This window comes from Panthera onca, chromosome B1, assembly GCF_046562875.1.
Source record: "Panthera onca isolate mPanOnc1 chromosome B1, mPanOnc1 haplotype 2, whole genome shotgun sequence".
NCBI classification, from domain to species: domain Eukaryota; kingdom Metazoa; phylum Chordata; class Mammalia; order Carnivora; family Felidae; genus Panthera; species Panthera onca.
The window spans coordinates 13541857-13564162 of NC_138342.1; the positions used below are offsets into that span (position 1 = coordinate 13541857).

Genomic DNA, 22306 nt, shown 5'->3' on the forward strand with positions numbered 1-22306 from the left:
AGTCCCACCGATGTTTAACCAACTGAGCCACCCAGAAACCCCTAAAACCCTTTTAAAAAAAGGAAAATGATGGGGGCATCTGGGTGGCTCAGGCAGTTAAGCTTCGACTTTGACTCAGGTCATGATGTCACGGTTTGTGGATTTGAGTCCAGAGCCTGGAGCCTGCTTCAGATTCTGCGTCTCCCTCTCTCTCTGCCCCTTCCCTGCTCGTGTTCTGTCTCTTTCTGAAAAATAAATAAACATTAAAATTTTTTTTTTTTAGAAAAAGGAAAATGATGTTAAAATATTGAACACTATTCACAAAGCCCCTGTTTTCAAAAATAGCATTTGGGCTAACTGACGTATTACACTCCTGGACCAGACAGAAGTTCAAAAACGTTCCCCAAGAGGATATGAATAAAAATAACTCGATAGGACCACCTTCACTACTCGGACCTGTAGGGTAAAACCACACTCCTCTTCCTAGCTCCCGGGGATTCCTTGGAGCCCCGCCTCCGTACCCGCCCCTCGTGGTACGCCAGTACCGCGACTCCGCCCCTCTCTCGCGCTCTCGTCGGAGAGCTGGCACGCCCCCGAGCCCTCGCCACGCCCTAGCGTCCGTCCCAGCACCGTCCAGTCTGATGGTGCGTGCCTGCGCGCTCCGCCCCCTGGCATCTGCCCTCTCCCACCCCAGGCGCAAAGCACACTCGGTCCCGCCCAAGCTCGGGCACGCGCAAGCCGGCCGCACCCAAAAGCCGCGCCCCTGGTGACCTTGTGCCCAGTTTCTGACTCCAGCCCCGCACGCTCTCTGGCACCTGCCCCGCCCCTTGGGCGCGCGCCCGCCGTTCCCGAAAGCCCCACCCTCCCGGCACGCGCCCGTCCTCCCGAAGCGCCACGTGCTCGCTGGAGGGCGGTGCTGGGGCCGAGCCGGGAAGATGTTCTTGCTGCCCCTTCCGGCTGCTGGGCGAGTCGTCGTCCGACGTCTGGGCGTGAATCGTGTCTGGGGACGGGGTTTCGCTGCCGCAGACATGACGAAGGTGAGAGGCCGCCGCGGGAGTCCTGCGCGGGGCGACCGGAGCTTCGGGGCGGGTCGAGACCGCGGTGTCCGGGCTTCTGCGCCAAGTTGCCGAAACCGGTTCCAAAGTTCCCTGTCTTTGCCGAGCTGGGCTCTGGCAGGGGCGGGCGGCTTTGGGCTGCCCATCCCCCGAGCATTCAGCGGTGCGCTCCCTTCCTTCTTTTGCTTGGGGGAGTGCTAGGATCCGAGCTCTGGCCGAGAGAGAGTGATAGCTGTAGCTACCGCGTCCTGATGCATTGTTTTGTTTAGTCCTCGCTGTGCCCCAGGAAGGGATGGTGCCAGTGTGGCTGTCACAGTAGCTAGGACGAAGCTCACATTTCGTGAGGTGCAGCGCAGCGTCCTCTAAGGTCCCAGAGGCGGCCAGCCTCGGGCCCCACTCCCACGAGCTCCCACCGCCTGCTGAAGTGGAAGACCAGGAAAACAGGTCCACCGGGAGCAAATTGCCTGAAAGAGTTTCTAGAGGGAAAATAGTGTCTCTCTAGGGAAAAGGACTTTGCACAGACACCTATATCTTCGTGAAATCAGAAGAAGAGCGTCTTGGCGGGAGAAAAGCCTTTTCCATCCAATTGATCAAAAAAAAAATTATGAAGGTCACTATTGGGGTGAGGATCTGGAAGGGGGATGGTTCGGTGAAAGGAGCACAGACTTGGGAGTCATGCTTGAGAACCAGAAAGAATGACCCTGGTGAGGAATATTCTAGATGCGGCTTGAGCTCAGGCCTCCCTCTGTATGGCAGGTGGACCAGATACTTTATCCCCTGTTCTTTCCAATACTGTGCAACATCCTATCCAGACAGCAGCTGGCTCCCGTCTCCTCAGTCCCTCATTGGTTTCACCAAATACCGGGCAGTGGGCAGTCTTAGGAAGATTAGAAGCCCGGAAAGCTATGCCGAGGAAGCGGTGTTTTTGTTTGATGGAAAAGAGAAAGGATGCTGTTTGGTCCAAGTACCAGTGTGATTTTGTGGCAAAGATGAAGGACTGTCAGAGAAGGTAATTAGGATTCTTGCTCAGTTCTGTTATTGCACATGGGCTAGTATTACTGCACCAGGTTTCTGTCTCCTGGTCTGTGGGAAGAAGAGTACATGTCCTTTCTACCTCACAGAGTTGCTGTAAGGCAGAAAACATTTTAAAGTCAAAAATTGTCGTGCAAAGGCAAATAGTGATTCCTAGGGTGACTTCCTTATTTCAGTTGTTGGAGACTTGACGGGTAAGCCGCCTAAGTACTGGGCACAGTGCTCTGCTCCTGCCTCTCCTGCCTCTCTGTGAAGGTGCCTCCTTTTTCTTTTCTTCTCTTTCAGCCTATGAGTTGGCCAGAGTGCTTATTTGTATTGGCAGGTGCAGCCATTGGCTTTGCTGTGATCGCATCCCAGGATACCTGAGATTTGCATTTGAAGATTGTGGGGAAGGGAAAACTTCCCTCTACTTGGCTGGGTTCTGTGGCTGGACCTGGCAATTAAACGGACATATGACAGATTAACAGGGAAAAGCGAACAAAATTTTTTTGATGTTTTTACACGTACATGGGAATTTTCAAAAGGAAAATGAAGACCCAAAGTGCCTGAGGCCTAAAAGCTTACATACCTTTTTAAACAGTGAGAAATTGTGGGGGTGTGACAAGACAAAGGGGCTTGGGCTGGGGCAGTAAGCTATGTAACTGACTAGGAAGTATATGGCGGAAATTAATGGAAGATAAGGGTGATTTTAGTAGGTTTGTTTGTGTAGGTCTGTTTTAATGTCAACTCCCAGTTTCTGGTGATAAGAATGTTCTCTTCTCAGTACAGGAAAGTACCTTTCTTATGGGAAATTTTTTGCCCTGCTTTTAGGTGGAAAGTGGGATGTCAGAGAGCCTTTCCTGCACCTGCTTTTTATTCATGAGTCTTTAGCTCAAAATAATCAATATGCCCAAGTGACATATTTTGGGGTGGCCTGTTCTGAACCCCTTTTGAGGTCTAACTTGGTTAAAAAATGAATTTGTTTTCTTACACAAAACACCTTTCTGCCCTTCTTTATTTGGAAGTAAAAAAGGAAACGCTTTATTTGGTGAAAGTCATTTGTTGGCAGAGACCAGGAAGACCCAGGACAGGTAGTACTTACAGCCTTGCTTTGGCAGGAATTTGAAACTTTTAGGCAGGATGTGAGTGTAGCGGACTGCCCAGCACCTACTTCTTTTTCAGCTTTGTCCTTGAGGGGAATGCAGTTTGGGTGGAATTATTTGCTGCTTCTGAAATGTGGGGACCTTTGAGTCTCCCTAAGGGATCTACTGTAATTATATTCTTTTTTTTTTTTTTTTTCCGGCTTATTCTTTCTCAGGGTCTTGTTTTAGGAATCTATAACAAAGAAAAAGAAGACGATGTGCCGCAGTTTACAAGTGCAGGAGAGAATTTCGATAAATTAGTGTCTGGAAAGTTGAGAGAAGTTTTGAACATGTAAGTATTCACCTATGGGTTCTGGTTTTTAAAACGCCCTGAAATCGAAAGAGAATTTTTTTTTAATGCTTTGTTAGTAGATAAAAATGAACGGAAGTAAGTTGGCTGCTATCTTCTCAGTAGAAGTGAAAGTATTCATTCCTGGAATGCACTTTGGTACTTTGCCTTTTAGTAGGGGTGGGTGTACAATTCTGGGAAGTCAGGCTACTTCAGATCACAAACATGTTATGAGAGACTGACCCAGAAGGATCTGGAAAGTACCAGATTTCCTTAGCTCACCTTCTTCCTACCCGCCTGTTTTCCCACCAGCCTGTCTACCTCCTCTAATGCCCCTTCACTTATGGGCCACAGTGTCCCTGGACTAGTTCAAAACTGCTTGAGGGTGTCACTCCTTTCTTGGCATGCCTTGGGTTTCAGGAGCTTCTCAGAGTCTCAAAGTGAATCACCTGGGGGTATAGTTGGACTACAGATTCTAAGTCAGTAAGTCTGGGTGGGGCCTATAGTTGGAGCACTTTTGGTTTAGCTACAGTTTAAAGAAGGTAGGGAAACATTGGAGTTTCTAAGTCCTTCTGAGCTGCGGGCCACTTTTGGCAGAAAGAGAAGTGTTAACATAAAGCCACAGCAAGTACATACTATGTGGGTTATAGATCAACCTACTAGAATCTAATAGATGTAATCTGATAATTGTAGTAATTGTCTCATCACCGGGCAACAGAACTTGTGTCCCTTCTCAATGACCAGTCCTTCACCAGTAGACCACCTTCTCAAATGCTGTGATTAAGTCATTAATGCAAAAGCCAGCCTGACAAAGTATAGTTCAACCTGGCCTTCCTGACCGATAACTATCAGCTCTGGGACCAGGGCATCCAGCCCTCTAGCTATAAGGCTTTGCCATCTGCTTTGTTTTGAAATTGAACTGTATCCCATCTGTATATAACCCCCCACCCGCCCCAACAGTCTCCAGGCTGAACACCGCAGTCAGGTCAACCATGACGAAGATGGGAGATTCAGGCTCGCCTTCATCTGGGGCTCCGCTCTCGTCTGTAGCCACACGTTACCCATCCATGGTGTTGCTTCCTGTAGTTGTTTTCATATAAATTTGTATGAACTGTAATGTGGAAGTTTGCTGAATAATTTTTGAGCTAGAATTAGAAGTGCTGCAGCTGAAAAATCAGACCTGTGAGAATTCTGTATGTTGATAAAAGCATAAATGCAGCAAACTCACAGAAGCAGCAGAGTATTATAATAAACCTAAAGGTGTGAATATGTCACTGCCCAAAGGAGCAGAGCAAACTAGATTTTAAAACCTATTTCCTCTTGTTTTAGATCTGGACCTCCTCTGAAGGCAGGCAAAACCCGAACCTTTTATGGTCTGCATGAGGTATGAGATGAAGATTAGGTTCATTTGGCAAAGCCTCAGTGAGCACCCTCCTGAGTGCCAAGTATGGGGACTGCGTAGTCATGGAGAAAATTTCCTATCAGATTGTTTGCATGCTTTTGTCACCATATTAAGCCATAAATACTAGTTAGATTTGACAGGCAGTTTGCGGTCAAATAGCACAGCATCTCCTGCATTCCTCAGTCTATCGACTTTCTTTATTCAATTGCCATAGAATTTCTGTACTCAATTACATAGAATTATTTGCAGGATTATCTTCACTCTACCTTTTAAATACACAAGTGATAAAATTTTACCAAGATACAGGGTAAAAAAACCAAAATAACCGAATTACACGGTGAAGTTCCTGTGCTGAGGCGAAGGTAGTTGTGTGGGAGCTCATGTACCATTCCTGCTTGAAAAGGATGTTTTAAAGACAGGAAGTGGTTGATTTTGTGTGTGTGCCGAACAGGACTTCCCGAGCGTGGTGGTGGTCGGCCTCGGCAGAAAGACAGCTGGAATTGATGACCAGGAAAACTGGCATGAAGGCAAAGAAAACATCAGAGCTGCTGTGGCAGGTCATTACCGTTGTGAAGTGTAAGGTTGATGGAGAATCTGGAGGATGTCGTCTTTAAATTCTCTCTTCCCCTCATTTTATCCTCTTAATCACCACCCGTCTGCGGTCACAGAGAAAACCCTCATCTGAGTAAATATTCAGTTTCTCTTACACCGTATGCCTGGCCTTATGTTGGCTACAGAAGGTTAGCTTATGGAGTTTTAGTTTGGGTATTTCCATAGCTTGTGTTTGGAGCTTTCAGACCATTTATTCACTCGTGTAGTAGGACCTTAGAGCTCGATTTTACCAGAAAGTTACAGTGGATTTTCTGCTTTTTGTAATACGAACCTGTTGTTGCCCAACTTCTAAATGATGTGGATTCCTCTTTTTTACCAGTCAGAGAAAAGGGCTGCAAAGTGCAGGGTGCTTGTTTATTACTGCTTACCAAAGGTAGGTGCCTGTCCCACTTGGCCGTGTGCGTGGTTTACAAGTTGAGGAAGACGCAGCTGAGTCACTGCAAAGCTGAGCAGCAGAGTGAGGCCTTTACCACAGAGACTGTGGTTAAAGACGCTTTGAAGACATCGCCGAGGCGGTGGCAATTAGCTTGACTGATCTTTGGCTCTGTGTATTTCATCTGTGCTTGCTAAATCTACTTTCAAAGTTCACGGGGAGTGATTCGTTCATAACTTTTATTTGCAACTTTTTGCTGACCTGATCTTAATAAAGTGCTGTGTTACTAATGTACTTGACTCAGTTCTTTGCTATTGCTAATCTGGCAAGCTCTTGGTGACTGGGAAGCTTCATCAGGAGATTGTAGTGTTTCTGAAGTAATATGGTGACAGCAGCCACTTCTGATGGCCCCCTCTGCCAGGAGCTAGATGCGTCCTTTTGTCTGTGAGTCTGTCTTCCACAACCTGTGAGGCATGTACACATCCTCACTTTACAGAAGGAGAAATGGAGGCTAAGAAAGGTCAAGTGTCAGCTGGGATTTGAGCCCCAGTCCTCTTTTCTCAGCCCACAACCATGCCTCTGCCTTTCGCTAGTGAGTTGCCTCTGACTGACTCCAGTTTTCTGGTTCCTCTGTCCTTCTGAAGCGGGGTGCAGGCAGATTCAGGACCTGGAGATCTCTTCGGTGGAGGTGGATCCCTGTGGAGATGCGCAGGCGGCTGCAGAAGGAGCAGTGCTCGGTCTCTATGAGTATGATGACCTGAAGCAGAAGAAGAAAGTGGTTGTATCGGCAAAGCTCCACGGAAGGTGATGGAACGAAGCCAGGCCCGGGGTTGCATTTCTTGACCTTCAGATAGTGGGACATTTGGATATGACCACATACGAGTTTTTCAGTACGGGCACTGCGACATGGCTTATCTGTGACCTCCTGCATCACTTTAGCCATTTTAAGAGTATGGTAACTGTCCATGTTCTGCTCCTGGCTTTCGCCATGTGCACGTCTTGACCCATGGCTTCCTACTCCCTCCATGCTTGCTGGTTACTAGGAAGCCAGACCCAGTTAGCTCTCTGAAGAGGGAGGGAATAAGGTGACAGGTAGGTCCCAGCAGGTTTCTTTCTTTCTTTTTTAATGTTTATTCATTTATTTATTTTTGAGAAAGACAGCATGATCCAGGAAGGGGCAGAGAAGAGAGAGGGGGAGAGAGAGAGAGAGAGAGAGAGGGAGAGAGGGAGAGAGGGAGAGAGAGAGAATCCCAAGCAGGCTCCATGCTTTCAGTGCAGAGCCCAACTTGGGGCTTGAACTCACAAATCATGAGATCATGACCTGAGCTGAAGTCGGACACTTAACCAATTAAGCCACGCAGGCGCCCCCCAGCGGGTTTTGATACAAACAGTTTTCATTTAGCCAGCATCTGTAGGCACTGAGTTAAATTCCAGGATACACAGAGGAAGAGCTATGGTCCTTGCTCTTGTGGTCTAGTGGGGAGACTCATTTCTCAGCCGACTTAATGAGCACCTGCTATATTGCAGCCCTATCCTGGGGTCTGGGAGATAAAGCCTCTCTTGTTAGGAACAGACAGAGGTGAGACCTTCAAGAGGTGGGGCTGTGAGGACACAGCCCGGTGGTTGGCAGCTGTCGTGGACTGGTTTGGAATGAGGGCCCCGTGACCAGTCAGTCGGGCTTTGAATCCTGGCTCCCCTGCCTGCTGGCTGAGTAACGTCAGCGAAGTGATTGAAGTCTCCGTTACACGTTCTTCGTTTGTTCAGTAGAGCTGCAATTCCAGCCTCCTAGGGCCTTTATGATGATGGAAAGACACTGTCAAGCGTATGGCACATGGCAAACCCTCCAAACTACGAGCTGTTTTATCTGTCTCTATGCCACCTGTATTAGTTCCTGTTGTGCATAAGGAGAGCTGGTGGGGGCGGGGGGTGGTGGTGCCACCTGGTTGGCTCAATCAGTTAAGCATCTGACTCTTGATTCAGCTCAGGTCATGATCTCATGGTTTGTGGGTTTGAGCCTCGGGTTGGGCTCTGCATTGATAGTGAGGAGCCTGCTTGAGATTCTCTCCCTCTATGTCCCTCCCCCATGCGCACTTGCTCTCTAAATAAATAAATAAATAAACAAACAAACTTAAAGAAAGGAAGAAGAGCTGGGATCGTGAAACACATGCGCATGTCCTTTCTCTTAAAGCTGGTCATTGCCCTTCGGTGCGGTGGTATTCAGAGCCCTGACCCAGGCACAGAGAAGGCAGAAAGACCTTCACGTCCACTTCAGGACTTTGCAGTGTGCTTGCTCTCCAGTGAGCACTGGGGGCTGCATCATCCCTGATGCAGTGAAGGAAGACAACACGGGCCTTTGGAAATGTGGAAACCTCCTCCATCAGTGTGTGTTAGAGTTAGGGCTTCAGAGACGCATCAGTCCACCCCTTATTCATGCACATGAAATGCAAAATGCTTACCACCTCTGACTCAGCTCAGCAAGGGCTGTTTTCTAGCTCTTATACGTTGCCCCCCCCCCCTCCCCCAGGTCAGAGCACAGAGAATGATCCAGGTCCCATGTGTCCGTTTTGCACCTGTAGTCTTTGTCTTTTGTTTTTATAGGGTAAGGGCCCTCCTAGTTGCGACACAGTTAGTGTCTTGACAGGTTGTCTCGTGGTGACCTTGTGCTTTCTTCTACCAGTGGGGACCAGGAGGCCTGGCAGAAGGGAGTCCTCTTTGCTTCTGGACAGAACTTGGCACGCCACCTGATGGAGACTCCAGCCAATGAGATGACGCCAACCAGATTTGCTGAAATTATTGAGAAGAATCTCAAGAGTGCTAGTAGTAAGACAGAGGTTCATGTCAGGTAATTCAGCGTCATGTCAGTTACCCCAAAAAGAAACCTTGTGCCCATTAGCAGGCACTCTTCATTTCCATCTCCCCACCCAGCCATCAGTTGGTGAACATTCGGGTGCTTCTCTACCTTTTGGATACCATGAATAAAGCGGCTCTGAGCATTGATGTCCATGTTTTTGTATGAACATATGTTTTCATGTCTCTTAGGTGTGTACCTAGGAGTTGAATTGTTGGATCAAATTGTAACCGTTTAGCTTTTTGATAATTTGTGTATCTTGTTTTGGTGAATTATTTCTATCGTTTTTTGACATAAGTAAAGAGCACAGCATGCCTAAGTTGGCATGAAATGAGAATCTCTGCCTTGTAGATTCCTAAATTGGGTACCAGAGCTGGTTCCTGGGCAGCCCTGTGTGGTCATCGTCAGCAGCTGGGCTGTGGGAGGTAAAAGCTACCCCTCCAGGTTCTGTTACCCTCTTGTGATCTCCCCATAACCCTGTAAGCAAAACAAGTCTGACCTTGGGGGAAATTTATGATTAAAATAAGTCAGTGGATATTTGCTTTACCTAGATAATTGTTTACTACCAGTGTTGTATCTCAGGGGAGCTTCCATTTAAAATATCTTCAGTACTTAGTTGTGACTGGAGTTCACGTTATTTGGGGAAATCCCTATGGTCTAGATAGAGTGAATAAAAATGTATAGTTTTTAGAAAATGCAGCACTTGATAAGATAAAATCCAGAGCTTGATAAGATATTTGGAACAGTTAGCATATGTTTAATTTGTAGCAACATTTAGTCTCTCTATAAAGGTATCTTGGCAAAGACTGTTACTTTTTTGATCTGAGGAGACACCAGAGCTACTTTGTGTCAGCGGATAGTGACTGTGTGGTTACACACCAGTGAGGGTGCCTCCTGTGTGCCTGGGAATTGGGCACGCAAATGCGGATGGTGGTGGTCCTTGACCTCAAAGAAGTGAGGAGCTTACAGGAAGGAACAGGCAGGAAAATGGGGGTGTGCGGAGGATCCTGCCCAAGCAGATAGTCAAGGAGGGTTCTGGGAAAGTTGAAAAGTTTGCCAATGAAAAGGGTGCCTAAGCAAAGTCTGGAGGTTCCTTGGAAATTAGCAGATGGAGAGAGTGGGGTGCGGCATTTCAGGTGCAGAAGCATGTGTTTGGTGGTCCCTTGGAAACTGCGGGGCTGGTGGCCCAGCCAAGGGGAGGTTCGGCCAGAGAGGAGGTGGGTCAGGTCGGTATAATTCATTAAACTGAGGCAGCTGCATCTGACGGCTGTAGTGTGGATGGGTACGAATCAGAGAAATACAGACAGGACTTCCAGAAGGACAGGATTTTAACAAGGCATCAAGTACTGAGTTTGTGATTAAAAAATGCCCATGTTATACAGCCTTGCTGCTTTTGAAGTGGGTTTTGTTTTGTTTTTAATTGTCAACCTTCTGTCTTTATGTTCTTTTCTCTCTAGAGTCTGGCAGCCATCTCTCCATGACACAGCCCTAGTTTAATAGTTTCTTTTTTTTTTTTTTAATTTTTTTAACATTTATTTATTTTTGAGACAGAGAGAGAGAGAGAGCATGAACAGGGGAGGGTCAGAGGAAGAGGGAGACATAGAATCTGAAACAGGCTCCAGGCTCTGAGCTGTCAGCACAGAGCCTGACACGGGGCTCGAACCCACAGACCACGAGATCATGACCTGAGCCGAAGTCGGACGCTTAACCGACTGAGCCACCCAGGCGCCCCCCTAGTTTAATAGTTTGAACGAATGGGCAGTCAAGTGTGGGAGGAGCACTCCTTGGATATGGCTGTTTCTGCTTGGCCGGTAGGAGTGTAGGATTTCTCTCCTGGCCTAGTTACTGTGGCCAGAAACCAGTACAAAGCCCTTTGTATCCCTTGCCTACGAGGAATAGCAATATGGCGTCTGTTTTCTGGTTGGCACCACCATTAGATCATCCCCAGCGATCCCGTGTTTGTTAAATAATTACTAGTTTTCCCATTTCAAGCAGACATCTCAAACTGCAGTTGAAACCGTGAGAAATGGTGTCACAACATTGAAAAGATCAAATTCCAGCAATTCTAAAAAAGCAAAGAAAGGCGATACTTTAGTTCACTCATTGAAGTGTAGCTTTGTGGGGGTTTTTCTTTGTTGTTTTCTTTTGTTGGTTAGGTTTTTTTGTTCTTTTTTTTTTTTTTTTTGTCGTTTTAGAAATACAAAAAAATAAAGCAGTGGACCCTGTAACTGTTTTTAAGCACCATTTGTGGTTTGAGAGCCTCGCTAACTTTATCTTGCGTTCAAACTTTGGATATGTGTGAGCAGATGAGGGGGAGCAAATCAAGTAATAGGCACTTACCGAGTCTGTACTGTTATCCGACATTGTATTACGCACCATGGATGAGCTCTCTTAGTAATTCTATAGTTAATCTTCTGACAGATGCATCTTTGACCTCATTTAATAGATGAGGAAACACTTAGAATCAAGTGACTGGCTCAGGAACATGCAGAAAGCAATTAGGAAGTGATCATTGAAGCATTATGTCGCACATTTTAGGAGTTTTACATGCAGATGAGCTTTTTCTAAGCTACTTTGAAATAGAGCTGACCGCAAGTGTGTTGACTTTTCACCTTTTCTGCCCTGTAGACCCAAATCTTGGATTGAGGAACAGGAAATGGGATCGTTCCTAAGTGTGGCCAAAGGATCCGATGAGCCTCCAGTCTTCTTGGAAATTCACTACAGAGGCAGCCCCAATGCAGGCGAAGCGCCCCTGGTGTTTGTTGGGAAGGGAATTACCTTTGACAGGTACCTCTTTATGTCTTTGCTTTGTATTTTGGTGAATGCTTTGTGTGGACTTGTATTGTTTATGTAAACTTTGCTTCAAAAGCACAGTGTTTGGTCAAATCTTACGTTACTTTAAATGTATTACTGTGTGTCAGAGACTCTGTTAGGCACTTTACATATGTCACCCCTGGTCTATCCTCTAGGAGTTAGGCAGACATTGTATAGATAAGGAAACCCTGAGTTGGAGAGGTGAAATAATTTGCTCAGAGCCCCATAACTAATACCTAGTGTTGGAAGTCAAATTTGGGTCTGTCTTTAATATGACTTGATCTTTCCACCATACACTTTGATTCCCCGTGTGGATGTTAAAGATCCCTCGTGTGGATGCAGGGATGCAGCTGTTTGGACCATACAGCCTCCTGTCTGCCCTGTTTCACGTTGCTTTGTTTAGCTGACCGGCCTGGCTTCCATTAATCCTGTTAAGCCGTAAGTATTCCTTAGAATTGGAAACTGACCGTTTCAAGCAAGCAGAAACTGAGGCGGAGAAGATGCTGTGGGTATTTCCGGAGGAAGCGTTGGCTGCTGAATACTAGCTCAGAGATGCCAATTGAGTGTGAGAGTTAAAAAGGATTACTTGGCCAAAGATTGCGGTGGATAAAACACGTGAGATTTTCGTTTTGCTTTGTTTTAACTATGGGACTTCTCAGGGCACAGGATGTAGCATGTTCTAAATTCCCTTCGGTGGGAATTTATTTCTCGTGGGGCTCATGGTCCCTGGAAACTACTTTGGAAAATGCTGCTACGTGTCCGTTAAATCTGGGTGTCCCCAGTACATGTGCACACCCATTCAGAGACTCTGGTACGTGAATGGAGTGTCCTTACAGGAGTGTGCTGGGCACGGTGACGCCCGTCCTGGGCAGAGCTGGCTGCCAGCAGAGTCTTCCTGATGTTAGCCTCCTGTGTCTTCCGCCCACAGGTCCACCTCCTCTCCTTTGAAGCATTGGGCTCCAAACGATCCTCAGTAAAAGATTCAAGCTCATACTATTCAAAATATGCACATTGATTTTCAGTTCCATTCATATGCTATTGTCACTTAAGTGTTTATTCTAAAACACTACGGCAAGGAAAAATTAGAGCACAAAAATGGTGCTGTGTTTAATGGTCTTGCCAATTGTGATGATTTTATATTGTCTTGGGCTCATATCTCAATGCAGCGTTAACGTTCAGTGTGAAGTTTATTGTTAATTCAATTCCATACTTGAGTGTTTGCTGTGAGAATTTTGAGCAAGGAGACCTTGGTAAAGTAGAAAGCTTCCTCGCAGGAGTGACAGGCTCAGATAAAGTTGGGAAGGGAAGGAGAGGGTAGTGCAGCAGGGAGTCGGGCAGAGGAAGGAAGGACGGTGGAGGCTGCAAGGCAGGAAGGACGAGGGAGCCCCTGGAGCTGAAAGAGCACCTACAGCAGAGCCTCACAGGGAAGAGGACACAGTGGCTGGAGAGGTTGGTAGAGCCGGGTCCTTCTGGGACCGGTGGCATTTTGGACTTGGCCCTAAGAACAGTATGAAGTAACTGAAGGGTTTCTGGCCAAGGCAAAGGAGGACATGGGATTTATGTGTGTAGTGAAATTCATCCTTGAAGTATTCAGTTCGAGGAGTTTAACAAATATGCATAGCCCTGCACCAGCCTTTGCTCCTGTGAAAACAGAATCCTTCCATCACCCCAAACACCGGCCTGGTGCATTTTGCAGGTGTCCCTTTCCCACCCCTGCCTCAGGCCAGCAGTCATCTTTGTGTGGCTGTGGATGAGTGTTTCTTGTTCTAGAAATTCATTCTCATGGGATCTTTTAAGTCTTCTTTCTTCTTTTCTTCTTTTCTTTTAAGCCTTCTTTCTTTCTGCATCGTGTCTGTGACATTCACTCATGTTGGTCACATCAGTAATTGGTTGTCTTTTATCACTGGGTTGTATTCCGTTATATGGAAACACCAAAGTATATTCATTGTAACTGCGTGTTTCACTATACACAGTGACCGAACTTCTCCACAGTAGTTGTGCCATTTTGCATTCCTGCACACAGATCCAGCTGTGGCGCGTCCTCCCCAGCCTCTGATACTGTCATTCTTGGATTCTAGCTCTTCCTGGGGATGTGTGGCATAGCTCGGAGGTTCATTTTGAGTGTGATTAGTTCCCTAATGACTAATGGTGTTTAGCATTCTCACTGAGAGTATTGGCTGTTGGTATATCTTTAGTGAAGTGTCCAAATCTTTCGCCTTTTTTTTTTTTTTTTTTAATAGGACTGATGGTCATGCTGAGTTAGAAGTTTTTAAAACTATACATTGTATACATTGTTGTATTCTAGATAATAAACCCTTTGTGGGATCAGTATTTGAAAGTATCTTTTTTTCCCCCACTATCAGGCTTGCCTTTTCATTTTTTTAAGTGACCTCTTTCGAGGAGCAGTTTTAATTTTGATGAAGTGTAATTTATCAATTTTTACTTTTATACTTCATGTTTTTGTTGCCCTGTTTAAGAAATTATTGCCAATGCCCAGGTCTGTGTTTTCTTTTCTAAGTGTTACGGTTTTAGCATTTAAGACTATGATCCATTTTGAAATTTTGCATATGCTGTGAAAAGCATGGCTTTTTTTTTTTTTTTTTCTTTCCATATGGATGTCTTTTTGTTGCAAACCTGTCTCTTTGAAAGACTGTCCTTTCTCCATTGAACTACCTTGCACCGTAGTTAAATCAGTTGACCATATAATTACGGGTCTAACTCTGGCCTCTTTGTCATTTCCCCAGGACCTTGCAACCAAGTGTCTAATGAGTACAGCTTTGTCTTGAAATGTTGTAACATGACCCTCCAGTTTTGCTCTTCTTTTTCAAAATTCTTTTGGCTGCATCATTTGCATTTACATATCAATTTTAGAATCCGCTTAGGATTTTTTATACACACACACACACACACACACACACAAACACACACACACACACACACACACACACACACAGAAAGCCTGCTGGGATGTTGGTTGAGATATTTTGTATTTTGGTAAGAAAAGTCGTTGTGTGGGTAATGAAATGAAGGGGGTAATAAGATTGACATAGGGAGACCTTAATATATAGGAGCTGCGGCAGACATCTCCATGACGTGATGATGTCCTCACCAGGATGGATTCAATAGAAATGGATGGATTTGAGAGCAGTCTAACAGGTGAGCAGTGAGAACTGCTGCTCTTTGGTGGTTACTTTGAACTGTAGTCCCATGAATGGAAGGTTGAGAAGGATGTGGCCAGTAGACAGAATGACCTCATGTACCAGTGTGTTTCCTTTGCCCCCATGGGGTTCTCCCTGGACTTCTTGGACCAACAGTGTATTTCTTTTCTTATTCTGAGCCAGTGGATCGTCTTTAATTCTAGGTGTAATTGACAGCCATCTAATTATCCAGAGCTTCTGAGATGAGTGAGAATTAGGACCTAATCTCTAAGGAAAGCAGACCTCAGTGCAGGGAATAGACTCTGGAACCGCCAGGTCAGGTCAGCAGCACATCTCAGAACTCACAGTGCGAGCCCCAGCTCCAGGCCCAGCCTGCAAAGCCTGTGGCTTCCGGACTCTTGCAGACTGGAAGCAGAAAAGTCACTAGGTAGTCAGAGAAGCCTGTTTGGGGCAGTAGTTTAGGTTTCTTGCCAACTGAAACCCATCTCGGCTCTCGGGTTTGAGCACTGTCTTTAAGGCTTCTGGGGAGCATCTTCCTCATGCCTCTGCCTGATTCAGGTTGTATTTTGCCATCAGCAGGATGGAGTGCACCTTAGGGGTGTCGGAAGGAATTGTCCTTGTGTCCTTCTGTGGCTTGCGAGGGATCCTCCCAGTCTTCTGAGCTTGTTGGCTTTTCTTAACAGTTTGTGACCCTCAGGTTCAATAAGTTGACTGACTCACAAAATTTGCTGAAAAGACACGTCTATGTGGGTGTCAGGAGCTAATGAGCTAATACAGAGATGGGTTTGAGCAGCACCGATTACATGACTTAGTAATGGCTCCACTGACACTGCTGTGTTTCATTCAACAAGAAATAAAATGAGCCAGGACACCCATTTATGTTTTTATAAACACTGTGATACCATCTTTTAAAATGTTAAGTCATTCAGATTCTCAATTTAGAAACTTGAATTTTCTTTGCCAGGTAGATGATGCCTCAGCTTATATATTCTTTCTTAAAGGGACATGAGCCCTCTCTTTCGCCACTGATACGGCTGCTGTCCTTTCCCCCCACAGTGGCGGCATTTCCATCAAGGCCTCTGCAAATATGGACCTCATGAGGGCTGACATGGGAGGAGCTGCCACCATCTGCTCAGCCATCGTCTCTGCTGCTAAGCTGAACCTACCCATTAACATCGTAGGTGAGGGGACAAGGGGCGTGTCCTGGAGAGTTCTGGAATCCAGTCAAATGGCAGAATGGGCAGCAAACATAGTTTCCTCTAACCTGAAAAGAATCAGGAAATGTGTTTGTTTTTTTAAGATTTAATTAATAAACTAATTTAGAGAGCAAGCGAGGGAGGGGCAGAGAGACAGGGAGAGAGAATCCCAAGAAGGCTTCGTGCTCACCATGGAGCTCAAGGAGGGGCTCAGTCTCACGACCATGACATCATGACCTGAGCCAGTATCCACAGTCGGCTGCTTAAATGACTGAGCTTAACCAACAGCTGCCCCAAGAAATAGTTTTTAAATAGCTTTTCCTCGAGCAGAAGCTGGTAGCTAAGTGTCTTCTTGTCTGGACTGGTGGAGTTAAATGTGGGCCGTAACTAGAATTGAGTTTTTGTACTTCTGCAGACGGTGGTTAGCAGTCAGGGGCACCCAATGTGGGGCTTGTGACTTAACTCCAGTGAAAACTGCTCAGCAGTCTGGGTGGAAGAACACCTCCAGCTCATTCAGGGGTGGCCTCATCGGGCTTGTGGCCGATTACAAGGCATGAAATACAGAAAATGCCTGGGACACAAGAAGTGTTCCGTCCACAGCCACCCTTTGTGTCATTCAGGATGACAGACGCTGCTGGGGGCTCGCTGTGTCGCAGGAGTGTGGGGATGGCGGGGGAGGACTTAGGTTAACTGACTGCCCGGTGTCCCATCCGTGGTTTATACCAAGGGAAGGTGAACTTGGAAGTCAGGTCTGTTTCACAGGTGCCTCCCCCGTCCTGCCAATATCCTCGTCCTATTTTGCTGAACTTTTGAAAGTAAGTTGCAGACATATGCCAGGTCACCCCTGAATGCTTCAGCGTGTGTCTGTCTCCTAAGAACAAGGACACCCTGTGCAACAACAATACCATTATTTCCAGGAATTTGATACACAGTCCCCTAATTCAGACTTCCCAGTTGTCCACAAAAATGTTTATTTTGTGCACACAGGCACACACAAGTTTTTATTTTTGAAATCTGAGAGCCGGTTAAGGATCACACATTGCATGTGGTTGCCATGTCTCCAATTTTTTTCTATTTTGGAATCTTTTCCTCCCCTTTTATTTTATTCTTTCATGACATTGGCAGTTTTGAAGGGTCCAGGCTTGTCTTGTGATGGTCCATAATTTGGATTTATTTGGTTGTGTCTTCAGGATAGAATCAGATTAGACTCCTTGATAAGAACGCTACATGAGTGTGCACTTCCTGTTGCTGGTGCACATGATGTCATTTGGGTCACTGGTGATGCTAAAGTTGATCACTTGTTTAAGGTGATGTCTCTGGCATACTTCTGATGGCCCACCAGTGGCCTCGGTCCTCAGGGGGGGTGAGTTTGGACCCGGCACATTCCATGTTCATTCATATATGCTTTTCCAATAGGTTTGGCCCCTCTCTGTGAAAACATGCCCAGCGGTAAGGCCAACAAGCCTGGGGATGTCGTTAAAGCCAGGAACGGGAAGACCATACAGGTGTGTGAGTGGAAAACAGCCCTCCCCATTCGGGTGTTCCTAAAGGAATCCCCAGTGGCCACATAAACACACTTGAAGGGAAGCAGAGCGTGAGCTCCATTTAGAGGAGGGCGGTGTCTTTATTTAAGTGGCCTTCCATGCAGTTAGAAGTATTTTATGGGGAATTTTAAGAACATTTTCCCTGTCTTACTGTTCCTCCTATGTGCTATACACACAAGTTACAAGTCTGCAGCAGGCCCTGTAGAGCACAGCAAAGCAGGAAAGCGAGAGCTGTCTTTACCTGTGCCATGATTAGCTTTTTCTGTTTTGGTGTTCAGGCGGGGCACACCGACCTGAATCATGGACCCTGCACTCCTGGTGATGTGGCAGCAGGTTCTCTGCTGGGGCACCTGCATGCATGCACGCACTGCCCATAATGCCTGGGCCTCTGTGTAAAAGTAGGCAATATAATATATATAAAGTTGCTTAAGTTGCAAAGAGTTCTGTCTGGAGATCCAGGCTGCCCTTTCACTGTAACTTTCTTAAACTCTTTAGCCTCTTTGTTTTCAGAAATCTTGAAATCTTCCTTTATCCTGTGAGAAACTTGTTGGTAAAATGGACCAGACATTTTCTATTTATTCTTGCTTTCAAAGCCATGAATGAGCGTTTGGTCATCAGCTCTGGTACAGGGCTTATTAAAGCATGTTTGCTCTTCAGATTAAATCCGTTCCTATTCTTTTTTTTTTTTTTAAATGTTTATTTTTGAGAGAGAGAGAGAGAGACAGAGTGCCAGCAGGGGGGGGCAGAAAGAGAGGGAGACACAATCCGAAGCAGAATCCAGGCCCTGAGCTGTCAGCACAGAGCCCGATGCGGGGCTCAAACTCACGAGCTGTGAGATCGTGACCTGAGCCGAAGTCGGCCACTTAACCGATTGAGCCACCCAGGTGCCCCTAAATCCGTTCCTATTCTAATTGAAGTATGTTTTGATACCGAGTAACAGATATCACACTGGCTTTTCTTACATTTAAGTTGAACAGTGTTGTATCCAGTTTTGATACTCATTGTTTGTGTTATCTTACCCTTTTTTTTTTGACCCTTCTCTTTGCAGATCGATAACACGGATGCAGAGGGGAGGCTCATACTGGCTGATGCACTTTGTTATGCGCACACCTTTAACCCAAAGGTCATCATCAATGCTGCCACCCTAACAGGTCAAACAGCCTGCTTTTCCTACCTTTGTTTGAGGAAAGCTGTATTTGTTGGCATAGGGCACACACGTTAACTCAGGGCGTGATTTTGCTGAACGTGGGCTCGCTCCACTTGCATTCAGACATCTTTCACCAGAGGAATCGTTCTGCAGCTTAAACTGGTTTGGACGTTGGATTTGTGGTTTTAAAACATCTCAGGCTATATCTCTTAAAAAAAAGAAATAACAAGTGGGTTGTATCAGCCCACCCAGAGTGACATCTAAAAATGACACGAGATGTTTGTGGTGTTATTGCTATTTGATACAGACCCGAAAAGGTTAGTGATAAATCCCCAAATCGGTAGCTGTTTGGGTTAATCATAACGTACCGATGCCAGCTGAGTTTTCTGAACTTCCTGTACTTGACGTTACAAAGAAACAAAAACCTCGGAGGGTGGGTAGGGAGGTCCTCATTTAACAGGTGGTGTGGTGCGAAGCATAAGCTCCAAGGCTGGCTTTGGGCGTCTCCCGCTTAATGGTCGTTCAGCCTTGGGCAAGTCACCTGACCCCCTGGAGCATCAGTACCTGGGACAAAGTGCATTTGCCTGGCAGATTGGGAGATAGGGAGTTTTTAGAAAGCCTAATACAGTGCCCACACGGGGCGGGCATTGGATGAAGGAAGGCTGGGCCACCACTGTTGGGTAGAGTAACAAATTCATTCCCAAAGGGGTGACAGCAGACACTGCCTTGCTGCACAAAGCGAATGTTAGGAGTCTTTCATCCAGCAGTTCTCTTGCCGAGATTTGTTGTTTCTGCCTCTGTGAAGGTTAAAATTCAGACCATTTTTTCTCTTTTGGTTTTTATTCTTCTGATCATGTGAGCCTTTACTTTAGCAGAAATCAGTTCATGTTTTCCCTTTTATGTGACTGTAACAATACTGCATAGATTTATTTGCTGGGAGGCCTTTTTTTAAGCTAGCATTGTAGTATTTTTGTGGTCTTTTGTCTTTCTGTTTGATTTAGCAAACAAGTGAGCTGAAGGGTGGAGGTGCTGAGGCTGGTGTTTGGGGGGTGGCAGTGAGGTGGGTGGTATAGTGCACCTTTCCTGTAAATGAGGAAGCACAGTCCCCCCCCCCCCCTTTTTTTTTTTTTTGTCTAGTCTGAGGGTGAGAAAATTGGTCTCAGGTAACTAAGAGCAAGCTGATGGGTGAGCCTTTACACTGCCCAGATGTTGGCCCAACGGAAGCTCCCCACACAGTGACTGGCCCCTTCTGAGTTCCAGTAGCTGTGATCAAAGGGGGCGGTAAGAAACACTTTCCAACCCCAGGTTCATGGTGGGAGGAGGTACATAGTCTTCAGAGATAAAGGACCTAATTTTGAAACTTGTCCTGCATCTTAACAGCATGTGACTTTGAACAAGGCCTCAGTTGTCTCATCTGTAAAAAGGGTATAATAGCACCCCATTAACAGGAGGGGTTTCTGTGCAGATGAGGTGAGATGATCTAGGTTGATGTTACTGTCCTGCCAGACACTGAACCAATGTTACTGTCCTTGAAAAGGCAGGCCCGTATCAGACCGTAGGAATGATGGCGTGTTTAGGGGATGACCATTCAGTCATGCTACCTGTTTTCATTTCATTTCATTTCATTTTTCTAGTGCAACTTTCTGATTTGGGATGGAGTAAGAGGGGTGACATCCTTGGAGCTTTGATGTTTCTGTGAGACTATGACAGTTCTGGTAACTTGATCAGTTAGTACCTCAATAAACGGCTCCAAATGGGCCTTGGAAAAGAAAACAGAAAGTATGCCTCTGCTATTGGTAATTCTGAAATTGGTGATGGTACCAGTTCTGTAATTATGTAGAAAATAGATCATTTTCGGGGCGCCTGGGTGGCTCAGTCGGTTAAGCATACGACTTCGGCTCAGGTCATGATCTCATGGTTTGAGTTCAGGCCCTGTGTAGGGCTCTGTGCTGACAGCTGGGAGCCTGGAGCCTGCTTCAGATTCCGTGTCTCCCTCTCTCTCTGCCCCTCCGCCGCTTGCACTCTGTCTGTCTCTCTCAAAAATAAATGAACATTAAAAAATTTTTTTAAAAATTAAAAAAAAAGAAAATCATTTTCTAAAGTAGGTAATGAAGTCAGCTTCAGAACCTTGATCTCAGTTGGATCATATTAAATATCTATGTGTATCACTTCCTATTCCTTTAGTAGAAGATATCACATTCTTATTTGAGGGCTGGGCGTCTTGTTTGAGAACTGCTGCTTGAGCTGGGATCTGAAAACAGAGGCACCACTGGGTGGAGGAGGGAAGGAAGAGCATCCCAGCAGAGGGCACCCTTCACTTAAGGGCTTATGGGGGCAATGGTGAATGGGACTGAGGAGAGCACAGTGCAGCTGGGGCAGGCACACAAGGCCGACATTCTAGGAGGTGCCAGACCCCGGCTCCACCTTGGCATGTTACTGGGTATTGTCCTGAGCCAAGTGCAGCAGGAAACTCTGGGACAATGAGATCAAGTTTGCTCCATGAAACTGGCGCCATCAGGGCTCATGCTGGCCGTGTGCAGAATGCACTGGAGAAGGGCACGAGGTGACTGGCAGGCCAGCTAGGCGGTGAGCAGTGTGTACTTGCTGACTCTTGTGGATGTGTGAGTGCGTGTGTTAGGATGAATGTTGTAGTATCTGCAAGTGGCCTCAAAATAATCTGTTGAGCAGGAGGGGGGTGGGCGGGTAGGGGGTATAGATGAAACAAGCTTGCCCATGAGTTGGTTACTGTTGATGCTGGTTAATGGGTGTCTGTGCATGTATGGTACTATTCTCTTTGTGTATATTTGGACATTTCTATGAGTTTTTTGTTTTTTGTTTTAAAGACCATTATTACTGTAGTCCAGGTGGTGGATAACAGTGGTAACAGTGGTGGAAGAGAGCAGCAGATAGGTTTGAGAGAGAATTGGGAGGTAGAGAGTAACAAAACCTGAAGGAACAAATGACCCAAACAGACCTGAGTTACCAAATGTCGTGCAGAATTATGGGTTTTTGCATATGGGTCACCAGTTTTTGTTTTAAATTGTCAACTGTTCAAAATTCCTTATTATTAACGAATTATTAATGTAGTTTACTTGTGATGTTTTGGGCAAAAGGTACAATCCATGCACTCATGGCACAGAGTAATCGGATACCAAAGTACTGCTCTCTTTCCTGAAGAGTCAACTTATTCATGGCATGGGTGTGGTGATGGGTTGATCAAGATTAACAAAATGAAATGATTCTTCTAAGCTTTATTTCTTTTTTATTATTTTTTATTTCTAAATTTACATCTAAGTTAGCATATAGTGCAACAATGATTTTAGGAGTAGATTCCTTAATGCCCCTTACCCATTTACCCATCTCCCCTCCCACAACCCCTCCAGTAACCCTCTGTTCTCCATATTTATGTCTCTTATGTTTTGTCCCCTTCCCTGTTTTTATATTATTTTTGTTTCCCTTCCCTTATGTTCATCTGTTTTATATCTTAAATTTCTCATATGAGTGAAGTCATATGACATTTGTCTTTCTCTAATTTCACTTAGCATAATACTCTCCAGTTCATCCACGTAGTTGCAAATGGCAAGATTTCATTCCTTTTGATTGCCGAATAATACTCCATTGTACATATATACCACATCTTCTTTATCCGTTCATCCACCGATGGACATTTGGGCTCTTTCCATACTTTGGCTATTGTTGATAGCGCTGCTATAAACATGGGGGTGCATGTGCCCCT

The 22306-nt window shown here is 45.8% G+C and overlaps 1 protein-coding gene across 1 annotated transcript in view; it reads left to right on the forward strand.

Moving 5' to 3' along the window:
• The first annotated feature begins 864 nt into the window (after positions 1-864).
• The window catches only part of LAP3 (leucine aminopeptidase 3), a 29426-nt gene continuing 7984 nt past the window's right edge, over positions 865-22306 (forward strand). Inside the window, exons 1-10 of the mRNA XM_060655367.3 lie at positions 865-1016; positions 3364-3479; positions 4806-4860; positions 5330-5435; positions 6508-6667; positions 8541-8705; positions 11340-11498; positions 15740-15864; positions 17296-17384; positions 18472-18574. Coding sequence (XP_060511350.1) covers positions 915-1016; positions 3364-3479; positions 4806-4860; positions 5330-5435; positions 6508-6667; positions 8541-8705; positions 11340-11498; positions 15740-15864; positions 17296-17384; positions 18472-18574 — 1180 coding nt within the window. The 5' untranslated portion in view covers positions 865-914. The remainder of the gene's footprint in view (positions 1017-3363; positions 3480-4805; positions 4861-5329; positions 5436-6507; positions 6668-8540; positions 8706-11339; positions 11499-15739; positions 15865-17295; positions 17385-18471; positions 18575-22306) is intronic.